At 45.3% G+C, this 25,513-nt stretch overlaps 1 protein-coding gene across 1 annotated transcript in view; it reads left to right on the top strand.

Moving 5' to 3' along the window:
• RFC4 (replication factor C subunit 4) overlaps window positions 1–25,513 on the top strand; it is a 69,242-nt gene that overhangs the window by 23,783 nt on the left and 19,946 nt on the right. Inside the window, exons 3-5 of the mRNA XM_073578747.1 lie at window positions 17,304–17,383; window positions 18,619–18,738; window positions 20,364–20,507. Coding sequence (XP_073434848.1) covers window positions 17,304–17,383; window positions 18,619–18,738; window positions 20,364–20,507 — 344 coding nt within the window. The remainder of the gene's footprint in view (window positions 1–17,303; window positions 17,384–18,618; window positions 18,739–20,363; window positions 20,508–25,513) is intronic.

Below are 25,513 nucleotides of genomic sequence, written 5' to 3'. Positions count from 1 at the left end.
CGGGATACCTGCGTTATAAGGTATGTGGGGGTCCCGGGGAGCACAAAACCGCCGACAGTAGATAAACGTCGGCGCTGCACAAAGCCCAGCATACTAAAACACAAGGACAGGCATAGACAGCGACATAATCTTCATGCAAAGTGCACAGGTTGTGTACAGAGGTATGGGTTTTTGGTTCAATCCGTCAATGTAGTTAGTGGGAACCAAACACAAAAATATTTAGTCTTTTTTTCTGTTCCCCTTTCACCATTTAAAATGTATGTAATCTCCAAGTTTTTATTCTGTTTTTTTTGAGTTTGCATCAGTTCATGTAAGTAACATGCCTACAACTGTGAACATTTGGTTTTCTTTTTATTGCAAAGCAAACAACAAATAGGACAAAATAACTGAAAACTTCTTTGTGCAATCCACCCCAACTCCTCCTAACCCCCTAAAGTCAGTACTTTGTATACCCTCATTTTGTGGGAATTACAGTTGCAAGTCGCTTTTGATACGTCTCTCTGAGCTTTCCACATCTTGTCATTGAGATTTTTGCCCTTTCCTCAAGGCAATACTGCTCCAGCTCCTCCTTTCCTCTGATGAACAGCAATCCTCAAGTCTGATCATAGATTCTCAATTGTATTAAGGTCTGAACTTTGACTAGGCCACTCTAAAACATTTACACATTTCCTCTTAAAGGGAATCTGTCACCCCATTTTCGGCTTATCCACAGCATTACAGAATTCTGTAGATAAGCCCCTCATGGCAGTGCCGGCAGCTCATAGGCCGAAAATGGGGTGACAGACTCTGTCACTACAAATTGAAACAGGTTTTACTCAAGAATATCCCTCCGTTTCGCACCATCCATCTTCCACTCAACGTGGGCCATGTTCCTTGTCCCTGCTGCCGAAAAACATCCCCACAGCATGATGTCACGTTTCACTGGGGTTATGGTCTTTGTTGGTTTGGTGCCAGATATAGTGTTTACCTTAGTGACAAAAAAGTTCAATTTTGGTCTCCTCTGACCACAGCACCTTCCTCCATATGTTTGGGGAGTCTCCCACATGTCTTTTAACAAACTCAAAACGAGCCTTGCACACACAAATTGTGAGTAAAGGCTTTTTATTTTCTGCTTACTCTCCCATAAAGGCCACCTCTATGGGATGTACAGCTTATTTTGGTTGTTTTGGTGGGCAGACCTCTCTTGGCAGGTTTGTTGTGGTACCATGTTCTTTCCATCTGATGCTCCGGGGGATCATCAGAGATTGGGATTTTTTTTTTTTTTATAACCCAACCCTGACTTGTACTTAAGCAACTTTGTCCCTGACTTGTTTGGAGATGTCCTTGGTCTTCATAGTGTTTGGTTAGTGATGCCTCTTGCTTAATCCCTTTACAACCGCCGATATGCCTCTTAACAGGCGGCAGTCAAGGGTATTCATTCCTCAGCGCAGCTTTTTAAGGTTGCTGAGAAATAAGGCTATAGCGCCCCCAGCATCAGAAAATCTCTGGGGTCTTAGCTACTGGGGGCAGCTGAGACCTTAGAGAACATGATCAGGGTTGGTTTCCTACCATGTGATGGCCATTACTCACTGAATAACGGCAAACACAAAAAAAAGCCTGATTTCTCCTTCCTCTGATATGATCTAACATATCAGAGAAGAGAGAAATACCTTCGCCATACCCTGGCCCTCCGTGTCATCTTTCTGTAAAAAAAAAAAAAAACGGTGGGCGCATTCTCAGTGGACCCTCTGAGATCTGCCAACAGATACATGGCAACAATATGGAATTTTTCCTCCAGGTTCCTTTTGATCACTGTGATAGATTCTAGGTTTCGTTTGGGTTAAGGTTAGAATTGGGGTTTTTTCAAAAGTAAAACAAAAAATGACTGACTGCTATTTTGTTGAGCACAAGTGCTCCCTACTCGTTTGAAACAGGTGCTTGGGTATCCCCACTTTTTTTTTGGGTGTCCAGCAGCCACGAAACAGGGCAGGGACTTGAGCATGTCACTTGAGCATCTGCGATATTCAGTGCACACCCGAGCACCGATGCAAACTGGAGTAGTGAGTACTTGCGCTCAACACTAATGACGACATATTTAAGTATGACAACCTAATGTTGTCAAATGCTATCACAATAAAAAAAATTGTCACTCAAAAATGTAGTGAAAAAGCGCTTTTTCCCTGGCAACTCGGCTCACACTCCCTTGCGCTGGATTCTGGAGTTCTTTTCATTGAAGCATATGGTTTCTGATGAAGGTCTGGGTGTAGACTGTAAACGTTCAACTTATGTGTGCAAAATAAAATGGAACTTTTTCTCTCATCAGTACGCTGAATGTAGAAATACCCCATATATGGCTGTACAAGTACGTATGGATGCGTCCAAGGTCGTAAAGGGGTTAAATCCTAGAGCTACTCTTGTGCAGCTTGTACAGTTTAATTCCGTATCTGGCCCTCTTCCAGGGCAGGTATTAAAATTTTAGCCCTCCTTTTGAAATCAACCCGAAATTGTGTCCTTTTCATGGCCATACAGAATACCTGTGTGCCGTAGAGTATATCAGTACTCCAGTATTGCCGAAGCTCTGGTTTTCTGACTATGCCCATATGCAGCACAATGCCCCAAAATTCCATCAGTTAAATTTTGGTTGAAAAATATCAACATAAAAATTTTGTCTGGACCACCATAAGATTTATTGTATCCTCAATGAAGAATAATTTGAAAAAGTCAAATTGAGTGAAGCTTGTAACGTAAAATTGGATTCTTGGGCTGCCTAAGAAATCTGAAATAAGAGGCTGATAATTTTCAGGGGTGGACCATATGGAATCAATTGTTGAAGTGGATGCCTCTGTCCTAGGGTGCCATGCTTGGGGGGGTCTCCTCACTAGATGAGGAGGAAGAAAGGGAAAAAAAAAGCAATGTGGGATTCTTCCTCACTGCCTAAATCTGTCGAAGGCAAGGAAAGCATGTCTCCACTGCTGAATGATTTCTTGACGATTGGGACATTTCTCCTTCGTCTCATTGGGGGACACAGATACTGTGGGTGTATGCTACCGCCATCAGGAGGCTGACACTAAGTAAACAACACAAGGTTAGCTCCTCCTCCGCCGCATACACCCTTGCCCTGATTGCGGGCGGAAACCAGTTTTATGCTTAGTGTCTTTGGAGGCACACATGTCTGGGTTTCTCCAGACTTCTCTTTTTTTTTTTTTTTTTTCTTTTTTTCTTTTCCTTTTCCCATGAAGATAAGACAGGGGCGACGGACCCTATTCAAAGGGTCCGATCTCCCCAAACCAACAACGGGCGAGCACGTGTTGGTTTGGGTCCACATATCCTTTCCCGCACAGTGGGACATATCTGGGCCATTTTCCCCAGACTTTTTTTTTTTTTTTGCTATGAAGATTAGACAGGGGCAACGGATCCTATTGAAAGGGTTCGATTTCCCCAAACCAACAACGGGCAAGCACGTGCGAGTGTCCCTCCACGTATCCTCTCCCGCGACGTGGGACATGATGCCGGACTTAGCCCTGTCCACCCCTAGGTACGGAAACCATGGGCTTGTACAGAGGCACAAGACTAGTCTGTGCGGCCCCCCACTGCTCCACCAACGCTTGACGGCTGTGCTGCAAGGCGGCGGACGGTCCCTCTCCTCAGCCCTGGAAGGAGGACGGAGCTAGGGTGCCTTCACCGTCCCGGATTCACCCCCCTTTCCCCTCTACCTGATACGAGGACGTGGAGCCAGACGGTATGGAGTGGGATGGCCAGGGAGGGCCCTGTGGCGTCCAGAGGGCTGGAGCCCTTATCTTCAGGCGATCAGCAGAGGGCATAGGCCCCTTCCTCCGGAGCCTGGGGGACGCCGGATAAATTGAGGCCTCGGCTTTGCTTCAGGGTAGGCCGCGACCAGGAAATAGCGGTCGGCCCACCCTCAGAAGGACGGTGCAGCAGGGGAGGACGTGTGGGGGACACAGGACCGGGTAAGTGCGGTCCTGATTGTGAGAGGCCACGCAGCAAAGGTGCTCCCTCCTCCCCCCCAACCCCTAGCAGGGCAGCATTGAGGCCGGGCGGATTGAATATGGCTGGGAAAGGGAAGACGCACACATTCCTATACGCTGCATGCATCGCCTGTAGGGCCTCATTTTCGCGGGCGCAGAGCAATAAACTATGCGAGGCCTGTGACTCCGAACGCACCCAGGAGCCCTCCTCTGCGACCGAGTCCAGGGATTTAAATCCTCCGGAATGGGCCTTATCGCTATCGCAGTTTATGGCATCGCTTACAAAGGCGATCGAGTCTCTTCATGCCCCGGATAGGGGCAAGGATAGTGCCTCGCTGATCTGGGAGGGGTCCTCCACCTCGCAAGAGCCTCCGGCCTGCAGGGGCCGCTCTCATTCCAGGCAGGCGCAAAGGAAACGAACCCACAGGGCGTCTCCTGGCCCATCGGTGCCTCGGCATCCGAGAGTTCGGCATCACGCTCACCTTCACCAGTTGTCGGGAGCGGGCAGAGTTCAGATTATTACTCAGACGAGCCGCTGGACCTAGATACCCCGGGGTGTCGGGAAACAATTGACAGCCTCGTCGATGCTGTTAATCAGACTCTGGAGGTTGAGGATGACGTCACTTTGGTGTCAGGCCATAAGGTACCCTTCAAGCAGACTAAGCGACCGCTCTTGGTGAAGGGCCCCTCGTTTCGGGCAAGCGAAGAAAATGTCAACATCACGCTGGATACCCTCTCCCGCTTAGGGTGGTTGGTCAATGTGAAAAAATCATCCCTTGTCCCAGCACAGAGTATTTATTTTTTAGGGATGATTTTCGATACCTCCCGAGGGTTGGTAATTCTCCCTCACGACAAGGCTCTAGCGCTCCGGCAAGGAGTCCAGAAGCTTCTGCAGCCAGTCCCGCACACCATTCGGTTTGGGATGAGAGTGCTAGGGAAGATGGTGGCAGCAATGGAAGCGATTCCGTTTGCCCAATTTCATCTTCGCCCCCTACAGCACACCCTCTTGTCACCCTGGGACAAGAACCCGTTCACACTTTATCATCAGTGACGGCTGTCCTCGCAGGTCAGACAGTCACTGGAGTGGTGGACGAGCAGATCCTCCCTTCTGCAGGTGAAACCCTTTCCCCCAGATCACTGGCTAGTGGTCACAACCGACGCCAGCCTCCTCGGCTGGGGAGCAGTTTTTCGCCGCCACACCACCCAGGGACGATAGTCGCCGCAGGAGGCACGCCTCCCGATCAACTTGTTGGAAAGACAAGCAGTCCGGCTGGCACTGCAACATTTTCAGCACCTTCTAGCAGGACGTGCCCTCCGAATTCAATCGGACAGCGCCACGGCGGTGGCTTACGTAAATCATCAAGGGGGCACGCGCAGCAGAGCAACCATGTGCGAGGTAGGACATGTGCTTCGCTGCCGAGATGAACCATTCGGTAATATTGGCGGTCCATATCCCGGGCGTGGAGAATTGGCGGCGGACTTCCTCAGCCGGCAGGGTGTTGCGTCGGGGGAATGGTCTCTGCACCCCGAGGCCTTCCATACTTGTTTCCCCCGCTACCGCTGCTCCCGAGGGTCATCAAGACAGAAGAGGTTCCAGCGATTCTGCTGGCTCCAGACTGGCCCCGCCGAGCATGGTACGCAGATTTAGTGCAGCTGCTCACCAACGTCCCTTGGCGACTGCCAGACCTACTGTCCCAGGGCCCGATCTTCCACCCGAACTCGGGGGCCCTGTGTTTGACGGCATGGCCGTTGAATCTTGGATTCTGACCCAGGCTGGGTTCAGCCGCAATGTGGTAGCTACAATGATTAGCGCCCGGAAGGCTACCTCGGCGAGAATTTACCACCATACCTGGAAGGTCGTCTTCACTTGGTGTCGAGACCGTGGTTTTTCTCCACTGACATTTTCAATTCCCAACATCCTAGCCTTTCTTCAGTCAGGCCTAGACTCAGGTTTGGCCCCGAGCTCCCTTAGGAGACAGATATCGGCGTTGTCCATCCTGTCCAGCGAAGAATTGCTACCAATATGCAGGTGACAACTTTAATCCAGGGAGTCTCCCACTTGGTACTTCCCTATAGGGCGCCCCTGGACCCCTGGGACCTCAGTCTGGTCCTGAGTGTTTGGCAGGAAGCTCCTTTCGAACCAATTCAGGATGTTCCTTTGTCGTACCTTTCCCGGAAGGTAGTATTTTTGGTAGCCATAACTTCCATTAGGCGAGTCTGAGTTGGCGGCCTTGTCCTGCCGAGCACAGTTTCTCGCCTTCCACAAGGATAAGGCGGTGCTCAGACCAGCTCCCCCCTTTCTGCCAAAGGTCGTGTCCTCCTTCCATGGTAATGAAGATATTGTCTTGCCCTCGTTTTGTCCAGCGCCGGTACATCGCGTGGAAAAGGCTCTTCATACGTTAGACTTGGTGAGAGCACTCAGAAGGTACGTGGCGCGGACGGCACCCTTTCGTCAGACGGACATGCTGTTGGGTGCTCCCCGAAGGGCACAGGAAGGGACTCGCAGCCTCAAAATCGACTATAGCCAGATGGATCTGTCTAACTATTCAGGAGGCCTACCGCATCAGGGGTGCGCCGGTTGCAGCAGGGATCAGAGTGCACTCTACTCGGGCAGTGGGCGCCTCTTGGGAGCTCCGGCACCAGGCTTCGACGGAACAAGTGTGCAGGGCAGCGACCTGGTCCAGCTTGCACACGTTTACTAAACATTACAATGTCCATACTCAGGCTTCGTCAGATGCGAGCCTGGGTAAAAGGATTCTCCAAGCAGCGGTGGTGTACCTTTAGACAGGAGGTGCATGTAGCTTGGATTGGTGAGTCAACTTCCCACTCAGGGACTGCTTTAGGACGTCCCACAGTACCTGTGTCCCCCAATGAGACGAAGGAGAAACATGGATTTTTGTGAGTACTCACCGTAAAATCCTTTTCTCCGAGACGCTCATTGGGGGACACAGCACCCACCCTGTTAGCCAAGTTGGCTCTGTTTTTATTTAATTAATGTGCATTCTTTGTTGATGTCAGGGTGGACTTTTTCCAGACATATTGTTATCTGTATTTAAGGCTGTTTTTTGTCACACTCCTACTGCTTTTTGCACTAAACTGGTTTCCGCCACAATCGGGACGAGGGTGTATGCGGTGGAGGAGGAGCTAACCTTGTGTTGTTTACTTAGTGTCAGCCTCCAGATGGCGGTAGCATACACCCACAGTACCTGTGTCCCCCAATGAGCGTCTCGGAGAAAAGGATTTTACGGTGAGTACTCACAGAAATCCATGTTTTTATTTTATTCTTCTAAATGGTGGGGATGTGTAAGTGATGCTTTTACATGTGTACAGGCCCGTTTTTAGGCAAAGTTTTAAATGGGGCTCCAAATGCTAACATATTGCACATCACACAGAAGCATTTCGATTGTATTTACATGCGCTGAGTTCATGCCGCTAAATGAGTGTGATCGACAACATTGAAGTCGTTCAACGCTCGTTTCCCGGCCTCTTTCCACCGTCTGAGAAAGAATGATGGGGACAGAACTATCACTAATGGATCACTAAGGGTGTGTGCACACGTTGCGGCTTTTGCTGCGGATCCGCAGCGGATTTGGTCCTGCGGATCCGCAGCAGTTTCCATGCGGTTTACAGTACCATGTAAACCTATGGAAAACCAAATCTGCCGTGCACATGCTGCGGAAAACTCAGCGCAGATTTGCTGCGGTTTATATTCCGCAGCATGTTACTTCTTTTTTGCGGAACCGCAGCTACAGTGTACGTTCTGGGACATACAAATCAATCTCTCTCTCATCCGCACTGCCAAACCACACTAGAATCTGCATCAAATCCGCTGTACAAATGCTAGGAATCCACAGAAAAAATGCATGTGTTTTACCCTGCGGTTTCTGCCAAGAGATATGGATTCTCTGCAGAAAAAGCCGCAGACTAATCCGCAATGTGTGCACACACCCTAACAGATCACCATACAGTATCATGTTCGCAGCAGCACATCTACAGTTTACACACTATAGTCCTCCATATAATATAATCTGCCCCATAGTCCTCCATATAGTATAATACATTCCTCATAGCCCTCCATATACTAAAATACACTGCTCAATCCTCCATATAGTATAATACACTCCTCATAGCCCTCCATATAGTGTAATACACTCATAGTTCTCCATTTAGTATAATGCACTGCCATAGTCACCCATGTAGAACAATTCACTTCCCATAGCATAATGCACCCCATAGTGCTTCATATAATGTATTCCCCATAGTCCTCAATACAGTATAATGCAGCCCACATATAGTATAATGCAGCCACCCCACAGAGTATAATGCAGCCCCGCCATACAATATAATGTAACCCCCCATAGAATATAATGCAGCCACCCCTTAGAGAATAATGCAGCTACCCCAGAGTATAATGCAGCCACTCCACAGAATATAATGTAACCCCCCCCATAGAATATAATGCAGCCCCACCCCCCATATAGTATAATGCAGCCCCTCCATAGAATATATGGCAACCCCCTCATAGGATATAATGCAGCCCCTTATATAGTATAATGTAGCCCCTCCATAGAATACAATGTAGCCCTCCTCATATAATATAATGCAGCCTCCATCGAATATAATATAATACAGCCCCCCATAGAATATAATGTAGCCCCAAATAGAATATAATACAGCCCACCTCACCATAGAATATAATGTGGCCCCCCCCATATTATATAACACAGCCTCCTCCTATAGAATATAATGTAAAATGTACCCCCCATGGTATATAGCCCAGCACCACATGGTATATAGCCCAGCACCACATGGTATATAGCCCAGCACCACATGGTATACAGCCCAGCACGGTATAATATAGCCCACCATGGAATACAGGCTGTATACCATGCTGGGCTGTATACCATGGTGGGCTATATAATACAGCCCAGCATTGTATAGAGCCCACCATGGTATAATACAGCCCAGCATGGTATATAGCCCCCCCAGCATGGTCTAATACAGCCCAGCATGGTCTAATACAGCCCCCCAGCATGGTATAATACAGCCCCCCCAGCATGGTATAATACAGCCCCCCCAGCATGGTATAATACAGCCCCCCCAGCATGGTATAATACAGCCCCCCCAGCATGGTATAATACAGCCCCCCCAGCATGGTATAATACAGCCCAGCATGGTATATAGCCCCCCCCAGAATGGTATAATACAGCCCAGCATGGTATAATACAGCCCAGCATGGTATATAGCCCCCGCAAAATGGTATAATACAGCCCAGCATGGTATATAGCCCCCCCAGAATGGTATAATACAGCCCAGCATGGTATAATACAGCCCAGCATGGTATATAGCCCCCGCAAAATGGTATAATACAGCCCAGCATGGTATATAGCCCCCCCCAGAGTGGTATAATACTGCCCAGCATGGTATAATACAGCCCAGCATGGTATATAGCCCCCGCAAAATGGTATAATACAGCCCAGCATGGTATATAGCCCCCCCAGAGTGGTATAATACAGCCCAGCATGGTATATAGCCCCCCCAGAGTGGTATAATACAGCCCCCCCAGCATGGTATAATACAGCCCAGCATAGTATATAGCCCCCCCCAGAATGGTATAATACAGCCCAGCATGGTATATAGCCCCCCCAGCATGGTATATAGCCCCCCCAGCATGGTATAATACAGCCCAGCATGGTATATAGCCCCCCCCAGCATGGTATAATACAGCCCAGCATGGTATATAGCCCCCGCAAAATGGTATAATACAGCCCAGCATGGTATATAGCCCCCCCCCAGCATGGTATAATACAGCCCAGCATGGTATAATACAGCCCAGCATGGTATAATACAGCCCAGCATGGTATAATACAGCCCAGCATGGTATAATACAGCCCAGCATGGTATATAGCCCCCGCAAAATGGTATAATACAGCCCAGCATGGTATATAGCCCCCCCCAGAATGGTATAATACAGCCCAGCATGGTATAATACAGCCCAGCATGGTATATATAGCCCCCGCAAAATGGTATAATACAGCCCAGCATGGTATATAGCCCCCCCAGAGTGGTATAATACAGCCCAGCATGGTATATAGCCCCCCCAGAGTGGTATAATACAGCCCAGCATGGTATATAGCCCCCCCAGAGTGGTATGATACAGCCCAGCATGGTATGATACAGCCCAGCATGGTATGATACAGCCCAGCATGGTATGATACAGCCCAGCATGGTATGATACAGCCCAGCATGGTATGATACAGCCCAGCATGGTATGATACAGCCCAGCATGGTATGATACAGCCCAGCATGGTATGATACAGCCCAGCATGGTATGTAGCCTCTTACAGCCCAGCATGGTATATAGCCCTGTCATGATCTGCTGAGTTTGTGTGATCAGGTAGTTCAGAGGTTAATCTGGACAGCCTCACTCTGAGATTCTGGGAGGCTTTTTATAGCCTCATTGTGGGCTCACTCCTTGTCGCTTATACTCAGATCCTTGGCCGAGTGTGTGACCCTGGTGTGCTTTGTGACTGTGATACTTTATGCTTGCTTGGTTTTGATCCGGTTCTGTCCCTGTTATGAGTTCTGCCTGTTCCTTTTGTACTGCTCTGCTATTCCCTTGTATGACTCTTTTGCCTTGGACCTGACCACTCTCTGACTGCCTCCCTTGTACTGCGTTGCAATCTCTGTGTATGATTCATTGCTTACGTTTTGACTATTCTTTGCTTGTCCCTCTGGTACTGCGCCGTCCTCCCCGTATATGACCCCCGCTTGTCTGACCTGAGTTTCCCTAGCCTTTGCTCCAGGATTCCTGTAATAGAAGCCTATCCTGCAGCAGGATGCTAAGCCACGCCCCCTGTGGTCACATGATCGTAGGTCCTTGTACTGCTAAACTACTTTCAGTGTCGCAGGTCCTGTTTTCTTTACTTTCCCTGTAGTATCGGACCCCAGGCCCTCCCGTAGTCTGGGTGAGTTACCTTGTTCAGCCGTGGTAGTCCGCCGGCGCTGACAGGATCCTGATAAGCCCCCCCAGAATGGTATACTACAGCCCAGCATGGTATGATACAGCCTAGCATGGTATACAGCCCAGCATGGTATATTGCCCCCCAGAATGGTATACTACAGCCCACCATGGTATATAGCCCCCCCAGAATGGTATAATACAGCCCAGCACGGTATATAGCCCCCCCAGAATGGTATAATACAGCCTAGCATGGTATATAGCCTCCCCAGAATGGTGTAATACAGCCCAGCATGGTATAATACAGCTGAGCATGGTATATAGTCCCCCCAGCATGGTATGATTCAGCCGAGCATGGTATATAGTCCCCCCCCAGAGTGGCCCCACAGTCCAGCATGGTATTATACAGCCGAGCATGGTATATAGCCCCCCCAGCATGGTATGATACAGCCGAGCATGGTATATAGTCCCCACAGCCCAGCATGGTATGATACAGCCGAGCATGGTATAATACAGGCCGGCATGGTATATAGCCCCCCCAGAATGGTGTAATACAGCCCAGCATGGTATATAGTCCCGCCAGAGTGGCCCCACAGTCCAGTACTCACACTGATTTAAAAAAAAACAAAAAAAACCCAAAACACTCCACCTTCTCCTCGTGCCTGCGCTGCTGGCTGCTCTTGTCTCCTCCTGCTCTGTCTGGCACACAGTGAGAGCGCGATGACATCATCGCGCCCCCGTTGTGTCAGAGGCAAAGCGAGGAATGATGGGAGAGGGAGCGTCAGCTGACGCTCTCTCCTCCATCACTGCATCCTTCAATGCGGGAGTCGGCGCTGGGGGCAGGCGGGCCCCCCTGCCTCACAGGGGCCCCATAGCGGCTGTGTGATGTGCCCCTGGCTGGGGGCCCCTGGAGGAGCGGGGCCCTAGGCAGCTGCCTGGTCTGCCGGCCCTGCATGTGTATTATGTGGGGCGTGAATAAAAGGTACTATTGTTAAATTTAATATAAAAAGCAGAGAAAACAAAAGAGAAAAATATAGAAGAGAAAAATCGGTAATGGTAAAAAGAAAAAAAATTTCTATAAAAAATTGGTGGCATTCACTACACTAATGCCTTACCTCTTAAGCTAATTAGTACTATGGAAATTGCCTCTTCAGAGAGAACGAGGACTTGAACTCTTTACTACCACCTGTTGACTGTCACTCTGTTTGTACCGTGGCTTGCCGTAACCCACTTCTGCAGCATGCATGTACTGTGGATGTCGTGACGGGGTTAATCACACTGGCTGTGTGTTTGTATTTTTATCTGCATCAGAATAAGTTTGGAGCCAACCAGACACCTCCCTGATGGTATTGTATGATGGATATAATATCTACCTGTATAGCTCAACATTAAAGGCACCATTAGTCTTGCCCATATCTCCAAATCAGCCCCAAACTTGCAAAGAACCTCCACCCTGCTTCATTGTTGCCTGCATACACTCTGTAATGTACCACTCTCCAGCCCTCCGGTTTACAAACTGCTTTTTGTTACAGCCAAATATTTTTAATTTTGACTTGAGTCCAGACCACCTGCTGTATATTTTTTTTTTTTTTTTTTTTATTTTTGCACTCCAGTTCCTATTTTATGTGTATAGTTGACTAGATTGGCCCTTTTGAAATTGACTTTTTGGCTGCAATTTTTCCACAAAGACTATTTTTGACCAAACTTCTGCGAATTGAACATGGGTATAACTTGATACCACAGGGCCGATGTTTGAATTTTAGCAAGCATGATGTGTCACTTGACCACTGTCTATTGTCCTCAATGTTGCCCATTGGTGTCCTCAATGCTGAGACATACAGCCAGATACTTATTTATCATGCAATTTATTTTACAGCAGGACAACAACCCCAAACGTATACAACCAATGTAAGCTATCCTTGCTGTAAAGAAGAACAAGGAGATGATACGGGCCCAATTTCCCCAGAGTCCTTGATCTCAACATAGAGTATGTCTGGGATTTCATGAGGAGACTAAGATTTGCATAAACCTATATCCACAAAAGATCTGTGGTTAGTTCTCAAAGATGTTTTGTTTGGGACCACTGCCAAGTTCTTCTAAAGCTGTGTGCAAGAGTATATGGAAGAATTGACACTTTGAAGGCAAAGGCTGGTCATTGATTGGATTTAGATTTCTTTTCGTTCACTTTAGTAGTTTGTCAAATAACAAAATGCAAATGATTTTTTTTGCACCTTATTGTGCCGGAATGTGTGATTGCATGTATTGGTAATAATTAATATAGTAACAAAAAAAAATTGGATATATGAATGTCTATGTTCGGAGAGAAAATGATATACCTCTTGCACTCTGTCCTTTGTTGCTGTACAGAACTACTGTAAAGTCTATTCACTCTAAAGGCCCAAGTATGTTCTCAAAGTAGCTAGTGACACCAATAACCTTTTTGGCTGTGGGTGAAAATAATGTTCTTATGGTGATGGTAAAAAACACTGACTGAGCGTCTTGGCTTCTAAAAATATAGTAGGTAGCTATCCAAGACATTTAAGTAAGCTTAGTATGCCAATATTTAAATGCCAGTTGTAATTTTAGTGTTCAGATTGATTTACAAAGTAGTAGAATCTCACCAGCCACACATCATTCTCTCTGATTAATGATATTGTTACTGTGCTACTGCAGGATGTCATGGATGTCTACAACAAAATTATGTTCAGAAAATGATTTACTGTTAAAATTACATTTATTTTGTGTTTAATATATAATGGCAAAAAAATCATATCAAAGAATAATTTCAGAACTTTTAGTTTAAGTTCAAATCCATTAAGAAACTGCAATCCTATTGAGGGGGAAAATGTAAACTAAAATAATGTGGTTGCAGAATTGTGAACACCCTCTTATAATTGGGGATGTGATTTATGTTGCATTTTACAGCAAAGGGATCTCATTGTTGAACGTTGGGTCAAGAAAAATTTTTCAAATTTGCTTTGTTTTTGGTGGACACAAAAAAATGTAAGAAACAACCGAAATGTCATATCTATCCCAAAATGGTATGTAAAAAAAGTTATAAGTTATGGAAAGTGGCGAGAGAATGGAAAACTGGTTTTTGTTGCATTATTTTTTTTTGTGAAAAAAAAACAAACCTTAGATTCCCCCCCCCTCCACAGTTCTTGACACTTGGAATTTTTTTTCCTGGATTTCCAGTAGACCATGGTAGTAAAATGAGTGCTGTCATTCAAAAGTGTGACTCGTCCTGGGGTCATCTGAAGGCAATTATCTATGCTGTGAAGATGGTAGATGTGCAGCATCTGAAACAACGTATACTGGAAACCTGTGCTAGCACTTCTTCTGCGGTGTTGCCATCAGTGTGTCAAGAGTGGGAGAGGAGGTTGCATTGACAATCCAACACAATGGGCTGCACTTTGAACACATTTTATAAGTGGTCATAAACTTGTAAATAACTCATGAAAGAATAAAGTTTACGTTAAAAAAGCAAGCACACCATTGTTTTTCTTGTGAAATTTTCAGTAAGTTTGTTGTGTCACATGACCCTCTTCACACTGGAAAAAATAAAGTTGGATACAAAATGGCCGCCATGGTCACCACCCATCTTGAAAAGTTTCCCCCTCCCATATACTAATGTGCCACAAACAGTAAGTTGATATCGCCAACCATTCCCATTTTATTTAGGTGTATCTATATAAATGGCCCACCCTGTAGTTCTATAACACGAAGGGCTTATCTTTAGGATAGGCCACAATATTAGACTATTGGGAGAATTACTCTCCTCCTTTCCACTACTAAGCTGTTTGAAGAAACTCTGGGGTGTCTAGGAGAGAGCTGTTTTCCCTTCATATTTATGGTGCCCTGTACTGCATAACTCTAGTGATGGCTAAGCTCTGTTTTGAAGCTTTATTATTCTGGCTTAAATTGGACAAAAGTGTAGGACGAGGCACAGCCACTACAATAACTAGTGGACACAGCTTGCAGCTGGTCGATTGACTTAACCAATCTAGTGCTGACTGCTTATCCTAAATGCATGCATAGTGTGTTGTTGACGTTATTGAATCGTCACATGACTTCCTGTTTATCGCGCACAAAGCGTAAAAAAAAAAATAAAAAAAAAAATCATTTCTTTTGCCCCTGAGTGGCAGGTGCATCAAATATAGATGTAGCCAAATTTACATGAATGCAGATAACGCAGTACTGAGTCTCTCCCCTATAGTATGCTCAGAATCCCTTTAAGTTAACTTAATCCATTTATGCTGATGCGCTATCCTTAGCATAGGTAATTTAAGACCATTATCTGTGAGGGTGCTGCACTTGTCACCCCAGCCAATCAGCTTATGCCGGATGCGGCCAGATGTCAACAATTGCGGAGTAGAAGAGTACAGCTTCTTCAACTGCGTACTGACCATGGCTGACTACTGCACGCCTGCCCCTATCCAAATGAATAGAGGAGGATCTTCAGTACCCTAGTGCAGCGACTATATAGATGATTCTGCTGTGCTATTCTGCTCCACAACTCGTCACATCCAGCTGCCATGGCACAACCTGAGATCTGGGCCATCAGTATGCTTCTGTAACAATTTGTCAGGATGGATCATTATTTGTCACGGTAAACTTGGTCACATCTGTATGTTCTCTTTTGGCTTCTTGCAAGTCTGTTATATAAACACTAGATGGTGACCCGATTCTAACGCATCGGGTATTCTAGAATATGTATTTAGTTCATTTATGAAGATTTAAGAATAATGCAATGAATACACAGGATTTTCCAGATAAGGCCAGGTTCACATTGCGTTATGCTATACCCACTAGCACTGATGATTCATCAGCACTAGCGGTGACTGAGCCTTAGGCGCTGCAGCCCGCGTCCGAGGCTCTGTCACTGAATGACCGCACATTGTGAACGCGTGCCTCTTTAGGCCTGTTTCACACATCAGTTTTTTTGGTCAGTCAAAATCCGCTAAAATGGCAGATAACTGATCCGTTCCTGTACTGACCACAACGTTTGGCACCAGACCGTTATTTTAACGGATCTGTCAGGAAGAATTTTAAAGGAACCGCTTCCTGGGGAAGGAGAGAGAGAATTTTTCAGCCACCAGAACAGAGTTTAGGGTTAAATTTGTGGCTGAGTGAAGTTTTTCGGGCATGCGCAATGAGAAATGCGGATCCGGCCACCCGAAAAAACATTGCATGGTCTGTTCGGGCATGTCGGCGGACGTCAAAATTTTGGCGGATCCGCAAAAAAACTGATCCAACGGATGGCCATCCGTCAAGATCCGTCGGTAATGCAACTCAATGGGAAAAAAAACGGATCCGCCAAAAATAGCGGATCTGTTTTGTTTGCAAAACGGCGGATTTTGACTGGACTCAAACGGATGTGTGAAATAGGCATACGTCGCGATGCGCCTGTCAATTGAGGGCAATGGTAGCCTTAACTGACTGCGTTACACCGCGTTATGCCGCGGTGTAACACAGTCTGTCTAATGGACTGCTAAAACGCAGTGTGACCCCGGCCTAAAATATATACATTATCATTAAATTTAATCGCTCATAGAACTTAATACAACTGCAGGAGATGACCCGCAGCAACCGTCGGGAGATCAGCGGCTAGCGCCGCAGATCTCCCGATGGTAGGGGTGGCGTGCGTCGTTCGAATTCCGCGCCAATTTGCGACCAATCAGCGACGTGGGATTTTCGTTACAAACAGAATTAGACGATTATATAGTAGATTAACATCCATAACCCTCTATACCACATTGGGGTTTGCCTCACTTGAAATGGCTATCTAAATAGCGTAAACTACCCCATCAACGTTTGTTTTTAACAAACTAGATATAAATGCAGCGTGTGTATGGAGGTGTTGCAGCAGGTGGTAGTGTGTGGGGGTGAATCCAGCATGTTGGAAAGAAGCCACTGTCTCAGGAGACTGTCAGCGGATGTTTTCCCACCACCTAATGTATGTGGTAACTTTTATATTTAGCAAAAGCAAGTAATTCAACATGAGACAAGGCACAGAATGGAATGATGTAATAACAGTCACAAACATCTATAACACAGGGCAGCAGTGTGAGCTGATGGGAGGGCTAATGGGGGTAAAAGTGGGTTTCATGTGCAAAGATGTAGACTCTGACCCAAACACCAATAGTAATATGGAAAAATACATATAGGAAAAATGGACTGCAGGGTAACTGTAACATGGTCAGATGTGTGATCCTTAAGCCTTTACCTGCCGTTGTAAAGCTGGAACACAGGTGCCATAAATACGTAGAGCTAGCTGAGTATCTGGTGGTTTTCTTCTCATATATCTGAATGTGCTGTCTGCACTGACTGTTTTGATTTGTTTGCTTACTAAGTCTTTTCTTCTACCTATTTACCAGCTCCCTAATCTGCTATTCTATGGGCCGCCTGGAACTGGGAAAACATCTACGATTTTGGCAGCAGCTAGAGAGCTGTATGGGTATGTGACAATGGAAAACAAAGTGCAGAACCCCATTACTTGCTGAATCTGCTGATTCTGTTCTTTTCATTGCCTCCTGCTTTGCGCTCAATTTTTCAGCATTATGTGTAAAGATGTATTTGTTTAGCTGGATTATACCAATGTCCTATATGCACCGCGTATGAGAAACTTTGAGTCTGTTTACCTGCAAAATGACTAGGTAAACAGAATTATGGTTGGGTATAAGTTGCTGCTTATATCTTTAAAAGTGGAAATTCTTCTTGCTGCTCTCCCACCACATGTCCGAGACAGAGGAAATTTTTTTTTCTTTTAATATAAAGTATACACTAGTAAGGCCAATTTCGTACTTCCGGCATTTTCAATATGAGTACTTACTACCTTGTCCGGACTACGAATTTCTGGCTGGTTTCACAAGTCCACCAACAGTTGCAGGCCTGAATCGTACATATGCTACTTCCCACAGTGGTCAGATTGTGATTTGAGGCCCTTTACATATAACATGCTTGCCCTCTTCAATAGTCATACTTCTCTGGGAACATGTAAATGATAAGTTTACCTGACTCATAAACCATGGACAAGTGAAAAACCATAGTTATGACTCTGAGAGTCTATTATGAAGGCACACAGGTTCCATGGACAAACGGGCATGCACACAATCGAAAATTTGTGTGTATATGTAGCGTTCACACAGGCAATTAAGTTTTAGTCCAAATACGTGCAGGTTTTTTTTTTTTGCTTTCCACAGGCTGCACAGCACCAAAACAATCTTGGAAACATAGCACCTGGACAAGGCTAGGGATTTAACTAAACAGAGCGGACCCTGGCTACTCGCACAAGGGTGAGCTAGCTCCAGCTCTGTCGAACAAAACGACTATTGTCCACAGCAACCACTGATGTTTTCTGTTCTCTGGACATGGCCTGTGTAGACTCTTCTCAGAAAGGGATTATAGACGATCTCTCTTCAGCTGTGAGACACACCCTGTCTGGTCAGCTTCCCTGAGCTAACTGACTAAAAAGAACAGCTAGCCTGGTTATATACAGGGCTAGCCAGGTGATCTAATCAGAACCTGTAAAGCTAGGATTTAACCCTAGTGTACTTGGCTTTGTTACAACACATACATACACGTCTGTCTCATTTGAATATGTATAGTGTTTGTATACATAATATATTATACGGTGTGCATGTATTATTTATTATCATTTCCATCTGTCCTGATTTTATTAAATATTTTCAGGCCAGAATTGTTTCGACAACGTGTTCTAGAACTAAATGCATCTGATGAAAGAGGAATACAAGTAATTCGTGAGAAAGTGAAAAATTTTGCTCAGCTGACAGTTGGTGGGACCCGTTCTGAGTAAGCAATATATTGTTCTTTCCTCATGACTATAGGATGACTTATATGCAAGGCAAAAATGGTTTCAAACAGTCTGTCAAATATCCAGTGCCAAAGCACTGTTTACCATTAAGCGGGTCTCATTGTCTTAAAGTGAACCAATCTGCAAGATTTTGCTCAGTGACCTTGTCAGATCGGCGCCATTATACTGAATTTAATGGTTGATGAAATCAGTATTGTTGTTGTTGTATAATCTTTATTTGCAGTTTGCAGTTAATGAGATTCTCGTGCTACAGGGCGGCCTGTGAGGGGGTCTTCATGTGGTGCTCTGATTAGGTATTCATAATGCAGCCTGCTGAGAGGGGGCAAGTCAGTGAGGGATCAGTGACCTATTTTACATACTGCATATCTTATTTTATGAAAAAAATAAAAAATTACTTTCATCATGCAGGCGGCAGTGCCTGCGCTGTAGCATGATACGATCTAGAATATCCATATTTTCATTTGATTTTGGGATAACTTTCTTGATGAGGAATATCTTAATCAAAATCGTCCCTGCGCAGTAGCATCTATCGCATACCGAATAACGCAGCCGCTGGCACCATTTTGATTAAGATGATTTTTTTTTTCCTCAAATTTTATATGATCAAATGAAAATATTGACATTATAGATCGTACAGTATCATGCTACAGCTGCATGATGAATGCAATTTTTTGTTTTCAAACCATAAGATATGCCGTATGTAACATAGGGGGCAGGTCCCTGAAGAATCAGTGACATGCCATACTGATGAATGCCAGCAGAGCACCACATAAATCCCCGCCCAGGAGCACGAGACTCTCATTAACTGAAAACTAAATACAGATTATACAACAACCCCAAGACGGATTTAATCAACCAAGGTATCCTTTTAATCAGCATAATGGCGCCAACCTGATTCTGTGTGTTAAGGGCATGTCACACTAAGAGATATCGCTAGCAATATCGCTATAACTAGTGACGTTATAACGATATTGCTAGCGATATCTCTGTGTCTGATACTTACCAGCGACCCGCTCCCCCGCTGGTTATCGCTGATCGCGCGAGAACGTTCAGGACTGTTTCTCGTCGTCAGCTTCCTGTGGCGCTTCCTGCTGTGAGGACGAGCGACGCGTGGAGCCGGGCGGGAGGACGCAGGATCGCCTGGTGTGACAGGTAAGTAGCGATCCCCGTCCCCAGTGATGTCGCTGGTGAGATCTGCCTGTGTGGCAGCTCACTAGCGACCACTTAGCGATGTACCAGCGATCCTGACCGCGTCATATCGCTGGTCGGGATCGCTGGTACATGGCTAAGTGTGACAGTACCTTAAGTTACTGTGCACAAACCTGCAGACAGGTTCCCGTTAACAATCGTTGTCATAGGTTAATTGTGCTTCACACTAAACAATTATGCGTCTATGACTTAATGGGATTGTCCAGGATTAAAAACAGTACTACCCATAATTATGGGTCATGCATGTTATTCCAGATCCTTTACCTTCACTTCCAACTTCGGGCTTAGTCTCAATATCTGTGTCCCTCACTGTAGAATTTACATGGCACCTACATCTGCGACTAGCTTTGTATTTTATACTGATTTTTACGAATTAAATTTCTCTTGTTTGTAGTGGCAAAGCATGCCCCCCATTTAAAATTATTGTTCTGGATGAAGCAGACTCTATGACATCAGCAGCACAGGCTGCTTTGAGGCGCACCATGGAAAAAGAGTCCAAAACCACCAGATTTTGTCTCATTTGTAATTATGTCAGTAGGTAAGTTCTTGTAATATTTTGGACAGAATGGCTGGCTCATTATGACCAGCCTGCTTTACTGTGAGAGTCACTCTAGTAATGGAGTTGAGGGCAGGATGTTGTGTAACTGAGACAAACTAATGCTGACAGTTTTGCAGAGAAATCCTGAAAAATTGAGGGCAAATACCTCTAATGAAAGCCCCTGGGTGTGGGTTACTCCAATCAAAATTTTGTGTTTTTGTTTTTTCTGAACTGAAACCAGAGACAACTAGTGAAAAGTATTTGTAAAATACACCGCCGTGTATATTGTGTACATAACGGGTTACATCGCAAAAATAAATACCTACATCAATTTCAGCACTTATTATCTGAGTGGCCTGATTCTTTATAACGCGCACTTCTATGTTAATAATTTGGTTGGATTACATGTGAGGTGTACCATTATCCTATCTGGCTATAGCTATAGCACACCTACTCTCTTAATCAGCTGTTTAAAGGGGGCCATGCAGCTTGTCTAACCTATTCGGCTAAGTTTACCTGCATGCCATCTGCCTATTACGGTGCTTGGCATTGCAGTGTTGTCCCACTCACGTCTCCATTTTGCATTGTTGGGGTCTCTACGCCAGATCCAGGAGTTGAAGCTACACAAATAATACACAAAGTATAATGGAAAGTGTTTTTTTTTTTTTTTTTTTTTTTTTTTTTTTACCTCTACCATATCTTGGCCTGCAAAGTTTGTTGCAAAATGGTGACTCCCAGGGGAAAGTGGCCTAAGGCGTTCCTATATGTATCTACACAGTTAGGTCCATATATATTTGGACAGAGACAACATTTTTCTAATTTTGGTTCTAGACATTACCACAATGAATTTTATACAAAACAATTCAGATGCAGTTGAAGTTCAGACTTTCAGCATTCATTTGAGGGTATCCATATTAAAATTGGATGAAGGGTTTAGGAGTTTCAGCTCCTTAACATGTGCGACCCTGTTTTTAAAGGGACCAAAAGTAATTGGACAGATTAAATAATTGTAAATAAAATGTTCATTTCTAGTACTTGGTTGAAAACCTTTTGTTGGCAATGACTGCCTGAAGTCTTGAACATCACCAGACGCTGTGTTTCCTCCTTTTTGATGCTCTGCCAGGCCTTCACTGCAGTGGTTTTCAGTTGCTGTTTGTTTGTGGGCCTTTCTGTCTGAAGTTTTTAATCTTTAACAAGTGAAATGCATGCTCAATTAGGTTGAAATCAGGTGACTGACTTGGCCATTCAATAATATTCCACTTCTTTGCTTTAATAAACTCCTGGGTTGCTTTGGCTTTATGTTTTGGGTCATTGTCCATCTGTAGTATGAAACGATGACCAATCAGTTTGGCTGCATTTGGCTGGATTTGAGCATACAGTATGGCTCTGAATACCTCAGAATTCATTCGGCTGCTTCTGTCCTGTGTCACATCATCAATTAAACACTAGTGACCCAGTGCCACTGGCAGCCATGCATGCCCAAGCCATCACACTGCCTCCGCCGTGTTTTACAGATGATGTGGTATGCTTTGGATCATGAGCTGTACCACGCCTTCGCCATACTTTTCTCTTTCCATCATTCTGGTAGAGGTTGATCTTGGTTTCATCTGTCCAAAGAATGTTCTTCCAGAACTGTGCTGGCTTTTTTAGATGTTTTTTTTTTTTTAGCAAAGTCCAGTCTAGCCTTTTTATTCTTGATGCTTTTGAGTGGCTTGCACCGTGCAGTGAACCCTCTGTATTTGCTTATTTACTTTCATGCAGTCTTCTCTTTATGGAAGATTTGGATATTGATACGCCTACCTCCTGGAGAGTGTTGTTCACTTGGTTGGCTGTTGGGAAGAGGTTTCTTTTCACCATGGAGACTATTCTGCGATCATCCACCACTGTTGTCTTCCGTGGGCGCAAAGGTCTTTTTGCATTGATGAGTTCACCAGTGCTTGCTTTCTTTCTAAGGATGTACCAAACTGTAGATTTTGCCACTCCTAATGTAGCAATTTCTCAGATGGGTTTTTTGTGTTTTTGCAGCTTAGCCCCTTCCCGACCTTTGACGCCACGTAGGCGTCATGAAAGTCGGTGCCAAAACGACCCATGACGCCTATGTGGCGTCATAAATTGATTGCCCCCTGCGGGTCGGGTGACCGGGATCACTGAAAGGTCACCCGACCCGCACACAGAGGACACCTTAGAGTTAACCACAGGGGGCGTGGCTTGGCCCCCACGTGCCTACGATCGCTCTGATTGGCTGTTAAAAGTGAAACTGCCAATCAGAGCTATTGTAATGTTTCATCAATGAAATTTGATGAAATATTACAAATCCAGCCATGGCCGATGCTGAAATAGCATCGGGCATGGCTGGAGACACTGAACCGCCCCCCTCCCCCCAACTGACTGACAGCGCCGATCGGCAGCCGCTGTCAAAATCTGCTCCCCCCACCTTCCCTCTGGGCCCTCCGATCACACCCTCTCACCCTGCACGGTGGCTCCGAAGTCCTTCTAGCCGTCCCGGTTTGCCGCCGTCCCGGATGATGGGCGCCATCTTGAAAAATGGCGGGCAAATGCGCAGTTCGCCCGCCGGTAATCTGCGACCTTCAGATTCATTCATTTATTTTGATCACTTTCGCAGTGATCAAAATAAAGAAAAAAGTAAATAGGTAGGGACATATAATAAAATAAAGAAAATATTTTTATTTTTCGGTTAGGGTTAGAAATAGGGTTAGGCTTAGAATTATGTTTAGGATTAGAATTACGGTTAGGGTTGGAATTACGGTTAGGGTTGGAATTACGGTTAGGGTTGGGATTACGGTTAGGGTTGGGATTAGGGTTAGGGGTGGGTTGGGATTACGGTTAGGCTTGTGGTTAGGGTTAGAGTTGGGATTAGGGTTAGGGGTGTGTTGGGGTTAGGGTTGTGGTTTAGGGTTATGATTAGAGTTGGGATTAGGGTTAGGGGTGTGTTGGGGTTAGGGTTGGAGATAGAATTGAGGGGTTTCACTGTTTAGGCACATCACGGGGTCTCCAAACTCGACATGGCGCCACCATTTATTCCAGCCAATTTTGCATTCAAAAAGTTAAACAGTGCTCCCTCCAATACAAGCCCTGACGTGCGCCCAAACAGTGGTTTACGCCCACATATGGGGTATCAGCTCACTCAGGAAAAATTACACAACAAATTTGGGGGTCTAATTTCTCCTGGTACCCTTTGGAAAATAAAAATTGGGCTAAATAATTAATTTTGTGGAAAAATTATTTTTTATTTTCACGGCTCTGCTTTATAAACTTCTGTGAAGCACTTGGGGGTTTAAAGTGCTCACCACACATCCAAAATGGGGTCACTTGTGGGGGGTTTCCACAGTTTAGGTACATCAGGGGCTCTGCAAACGTAACATGACACCCGCAGACCATTCCATCAAGTCGGCATTTCAAAACGTCACTACTTCCCTTCAGAGCCCCAACGTGTGCCCAAACAGTGGTTTCCCCCCCCCCCCCCCCAGTGTACTCAGGACAAACTGGACAACAACTTTTGGGGTCCAAATTTATCCTGTTACCCTTGTGAAAATAAAAACTAGTGGGCTAAAAATCATTTTTGAGGGAAAAAAAAATATTTTTATTTTCACGGCTCTGCGTTTATAAACTTCTGTGAAGCACCTGGGGGTTCAAAGTGCTCACTATGAATCTAGATAAGTTCCTTTGGGGGTCTAGTTTCCACAATGGGGTCACTTGTGGGGGAGTTCCAATGTTCAGGCACACAGGGGCTCTCCAAACACGACATGGTGTCCGCTAACGATTGGAACTAATTTTCCATTCAAAAAGTCAAAAGACGCTCCTTCCCTTCTGAGCCCTGCCGTGCGCCCAAACAGTGGTTCCCCCCCTCATATGGGGTACCAGCATACTCAGGACAAACTGGACAACAACTTTTGGGGTCCAATTTATCCTGTTACCACTGTGAAAATAAAAAAGTGGGCTAAAAAATCATTTTTGAGCAAAAAAAAGATTTTTTTATTTTCTCTGCTTTGCGTTATAAACTTCTGTGAAGCACTTGGGGGTTCAAAGTGCTCTCCACACATCTAGATAAGTTCCTTTGGGGGTCTAGTTTCCAAAATGGGGTCACTTGTGGGGGAGTTCCAATGTTCAGGCACACAGGGGCTCTCCAAACACGACATGGTGTTCGCTAACGATTGGAGCTAATTTTCCAATCAAAAAGTCAAATGGCGCTCCTTCCCTTCTGGGCCCTGCCGTGCGCCCAAACAGTGGTTTATGACCACATATGAGGTATTGTATGCTCAGGAGAAATTGCCCAAAAAACTGAGGCTAAATAAAATTTGTGTGAAAAAAAAGTACTTTTTTTTACGGATCAATTTGTGAAGCACCTGGGGGTTCAAAGTGCTCACTATGCATCTAGATAAGTTCCTTGGAGGGTCTAGTTTCCAAAATGGGGTCACTTGTGGGGGAGCTCCAATGTTTAGGCACACAGGGGCTCTCCAAACGTGACATGGCAACCTCTTAATCTTCAAGCATATTTTCCATTCAAAAAGTCAAATGGCGCTCCTTCCCTTCTGAGCCCTGCCTTGCACTCAAACAGTGGTTTATGACCACGTATGAGGTATCGGTGTACTCAGAAGAAATTGCCAAACAAAATTTAGGATCCATTTTATCCTATTACCCATGTGAAAATGAATAAATTGATGCTAAAAGAAAATTTATGTTGGAAAAATTAAAATGTCCATTTTTTTTCCCTCCACGTTGCTTTAGTTCCTGTGAAGCACCTGAAGGGTTAATAATCTTCTTGAATGTAGTTTTGAGTAGCTTGAGGGGTGCAGTTTTTAGAATGGTGTCACTTTTGGGTATTTTCTGCCATATAAACCCCTCAAAGTGACTTCAAATGTGAGGTGGTCCCTTAAAAAATGGTTTTGTAAATTTTGTTGTAAAAATGAGAAATCGCTGGTCAACTTTTAACCATTACAACTTCCTAACAACAAAAAAAAATATTGTTTCCAAAATTGTGCTGATGT

Source organism: Dendrobates tinctorius, unplaced genomic scaffold (genome assembly GCF_039654945.1).
Source record: "Dendrobates tinctorius isolate UK_male_01 unplaced genomic scaffold, ASM3965494v1 ptg000060l, whole genome shotgun sequence".
NCBI classification, from domain to species: Eukaryota; Metazoa; Chordata; class Amphibia; order Anura; family Dendrobatidae; genus Dendrobates; species Dendrobates tinctorius.
The sequence above is the reverse complement of the archived record's forward strand: the minus strand, read 5'-3'. Positions and strand labels throughout refer to the sequence as shown.